At 48.5% G+C, this 3,521-nt stretch overlaps 1 protein-coding gene across 1 annotated transcript in view; it reads left to right on the plus strand.

Annotated features, from left to right (window-relative positions):
* The window catches only part of LOC103198074 (gastric inhibitory polypeptide), a 3,789-nt gene extending 760 nt beyond the window's left edge, over positions 1–3,029 (plus strand). The window contains exons 2-4 of the mRNA XM_007942177.2: positions 1,097–1,243; positions 2,068–2,154; positions 2,924–3,029. Of these exons, the coding sequence (XP_007940368.2) occupies positions 1,097–1,243; positions 2,068–2,154; positions 2,924–3,029 (340 nt within the window). The remainder of the gene's footprint in view (positions 1–1,096; positions 1,244–2,067; positions 2,155–2,923) is intronic.
* The last annotated feature ends 492 nt before the right edge of the window (positions 3,030–3,521 follow it).

Below are 3,521 nucleotides of genomic sequence, written 5' to 3' on the forward strand. Positions count from 1 at the left end.
CCCACCAGCCACTCCTCAGAAGGAAGATGGGGCAATCTACTTCTGTAGTGATACTGCCTCGGAAACCCAAGGAGGGGTCACTATGAGTTGGGTCCGACTCCACAGCACATAACAACAACAATACAATTTTATAGAGGGCCTCCTGTGGGCTACGCACAAAGGATCTATGTAAATGAAGGGCCACAAATGGCTCCTGTCCTCATGGAGTATATAGGTCCAAGCGGCATGAAGAACCACAGAGTCATGTTGCAAAGTGTCATGAATCCTGTGAGGACAAGCAGAGAGTATTATGAGGGAATAAGTAAAGGGGCTCTGACTCTGGTTTTCAGGGACCAAGAGAGACTTTTCTGAGGGAAGAATTAGGCCTTCTCAGATGCCTTCACTGCTTTATCCTTCCTGGATAAAGCTTTGACGGCAAACCCTATGCCCATGTGCATTTCAGGCATGAGATATCAGGGATGTGTGTGTATGCAGAGAGGCAGCATCATGCAGACCTTAAGCACCTAGACCTGGGGCCACACTCCTTGGGGGGTAAATCCTGGACCTGTCGCTTATGCTCTATGATTAAATTTATCTCTCTGCATCTTGGTTTCTTCATTTATAAAGTGGAGATGATAAATAGTATCTACCTTATAGGGGAGCTGTGAGGATAAAATGAGTTTATGTATTAGAGACTAATAAGAGTTCCTGACTCACGGTAAGGGCTGTACTCAAAGAGTTCACTATCTTTGTGATTGAATGTTAACCAAAGAACCGAATCAGGAAGGGCCAGGGCACGAGGGGTAAAGTGGGGAACTGTATGATTCGGCCCTTTGTGATGAGAGGAACCTGGGTCCCTCTTGGCTCAGAATCCAGAGGCACACACACTGAGGATGCAGGAGGATGGATCCTTGGGCTTCAGAACAAGTCTTCAAGAGGTTGATGGAATGACAAAAGGGGTCTCCATCATAACTACTTCCCAAGAAATGTGCTAGTTTGCTTTCAAATGCCTATTTCCTGTTAGCAACAAACTTTCATGCTGACTTCTTGATTTCCTGCTCTCTGCTCCTTCCCTGACATCCTGGTTTTCTCTCTTTCTCCCCTCATTGCCCTGAAGACCCAACCCTAAGGTCAGCAGTCCTCAACCTCGAGGCCCAAGATATGCTGAGGGTACTTTCATCAGTGACTACAGCATTGCCATGGACAAGATCCGCCAACAAGACTTTGTGAACTGGCTACTGGCCCAGAAAGGGAAGAAGAATGAGTGAGTCTTTGTGCACATCTCCTCTTGTTTCATGCCCCCAGGGTTCTCTCTTCCTGTGTTCAGCCCAGGTTGCCAAACGTGGCCACATAGGCATGGAATACACCACTTCAGGTGGCATCTTTCATTTAGACAATGTTGGGGAGTTGTCCTGGCCATGGTGGCCTGGCTGGACCCTGACTGAGATAGCAGTCCAGTCTGGGGACAGGGAGGGTGATTTCTCAATCCTTTACTTCTAGCAGAGTCCCTGGGCAATACAAAATGGTTAATGCACTCAGCTGCTAACCAAAAGGTTGGGGGTTCGAGTCCACCCCGATGCACCAACAAAGAAAAATCTAGTGATCTACTTTGGAAAAACCAGCCATTGAAAACCCTGTAGAGACCAGTTCTATACTGACACACACCAGGTCGCTGCAAGGTGGACTCAACTCTACGGCAACTGGTTTTTGGTTTTACTTCTAAAGAGGAGGTGTTGGGGAGATGTGTGGGAACACATGGAGGACCCTCAAGGGGTGAGGATGAAGGCAAGAGGAACTGAGCTGCTTCCAATGACTGGTGGTGGCAATTTCAGACTTTAGAAATAGGATAACTGCTCCCTTCTCCTTTCTCTCTGCCATGTCTCTTTCTCTGACCCTGATGTTTGGGCAGCATGGTAGGTTCTGAAACGCTGTTCACTGGTGGGGGCAGCTAAAGGTGAGGAGTAGGAGATCAAGTAGAGTACCCTCTGCTCCTAAGGTTGAGGTACCAAAAGATTCAAGAGGACCTGGACTAAAGAAAGCCTGGAGCCTCCCCCAGCCCCACCCACTCTCTGATCTTTATTTTACCAGCTGGAAACACAACATCACCCAGAGGGAGGCCCAGGCCCGAGAGCTGGCCAGTCAATCTAACAGGAAAGAGGCAAAGGAGAATCAGAGGTGGGTCGGGGGAAGGGGTTGGGGAGAGGTGGGCTCTTGACTTCTGATCCGTCCCCATTTCATTGTTCTCTGTCCTGGACTCCTGGGCAGAGCAAGGGCCTGTGATAAGCATCCCCTTCTACTCAAGAGTTCAAAGAGGGGTCTTCACTGAGCAAACTCCTGGAGGTCAGTTCAGGCTTAAGGAAGAAGCCTTGGAGGTGTGGGGGAGGGGCTTTGGGAGGTGCTTCTGGGCTAGGGTTTCTAAAGTTGATGACTTAGTGTGCAGACAGAGTTACTGGGGCAAGGACAGAGGCATGGAAGGACAGGAACTGGGCTTCCCACTTCTCCCTGTCAAACCTCAGGAAGACTGTTTGTGGAGTGGGGAGACCCTCCCAAGGACAGTCCTCTGAAATCAGTTACTCTCTCTGAGGAAAGCAAGGCATTTGTGGCACAGAACATTTTAACAAGTGAATGTCCCCAAAGTAACCTTTCTAGTTTTGGAAATGCCTTCTGGGATGTTTTATAAGGTGGATGGGTGGGCTATCTCACACCAGAATTCTGTTTGGCTTTGCCTGTATTGAAGAGCCCATCTTCCCTAGGCAGGGGAAGCTGGGTGGAGCTATGGGTGAAGCTACCGGAAAGGTGCCTGGGGTTTGAAAGCTGAGATAATTGAGAGGCAGCTGTGTTGATTCTCCCCACCCCCACCCCAGCCCTTGGTGCCCCAGGCCCTGTGCTTATTCTGAGTAGGACCCAGGCTAAGACTTCCTGCCAGAGGCTTTCTCCTTTGCAGCTCCCCACCCAAGAACTCCAGAGATGAAGATTTGCTAAGGGATTTGCTGATTCAGGAGTTGCTAGGCTGGATAGTAGATCAGCTGGAGCTCTGCAGGCTCAGGTAGGAGAGTTGAGTGACTTTGGGTATGTTGTTCAGTGTCTATAAGCTTGAACTTGGGGGTCAGACAAGGCTTCTCGTCCTCGCTCAATCACCTCTTGGCTGTGTGACCTTTGGCAAATTACTCAGTCTTTCTGAACCTCAGTGTTTCATTAAAATTGAGACTATTATAACTACCTCATGAGATTGTTAGAATGTTTAAATAAGATAATCCAAGTAAAGAGTTTAGGGAGACATCTAATAAGAGCTCAGTAATGTTAATAGTTATGTTATTATTGGTACTCCTTAACTTCTCCCTGGTGAGATGCTCCTCTCACCTCTTGCTAGCCTGAGCTAAGCTTCCTAGTCTCACCTTTTCCTTCATATCCTTGTCCCAGGTCACCTTCCCAATTATAAGAACTCCTATAGTTAGGAGCTCTGGTGGTGTAATGCCTAAAGCATTTGACTGCTAACCAGAAGGCTGGCGGTTCAAACCCACCAGCCACTCCTCAGAAGGAAG

This window comes from Orycteropus afer, unplaced genomic scaffold (assembly GCF_000298275.1).
Source record: "Orycteropus afer afer isolate SDZICR_OR568_19922 unplaced genomic scaffold, OryAfe1.0 scaffold00085, whole genome shotgun sequence".
Classification (NCBI taxonomy): Eukaryota; Metazoa; Chordata; class Mammalia; order Tubulidentata; family Orycteropodidae; genus Orycteropus; species Orycteropus afer.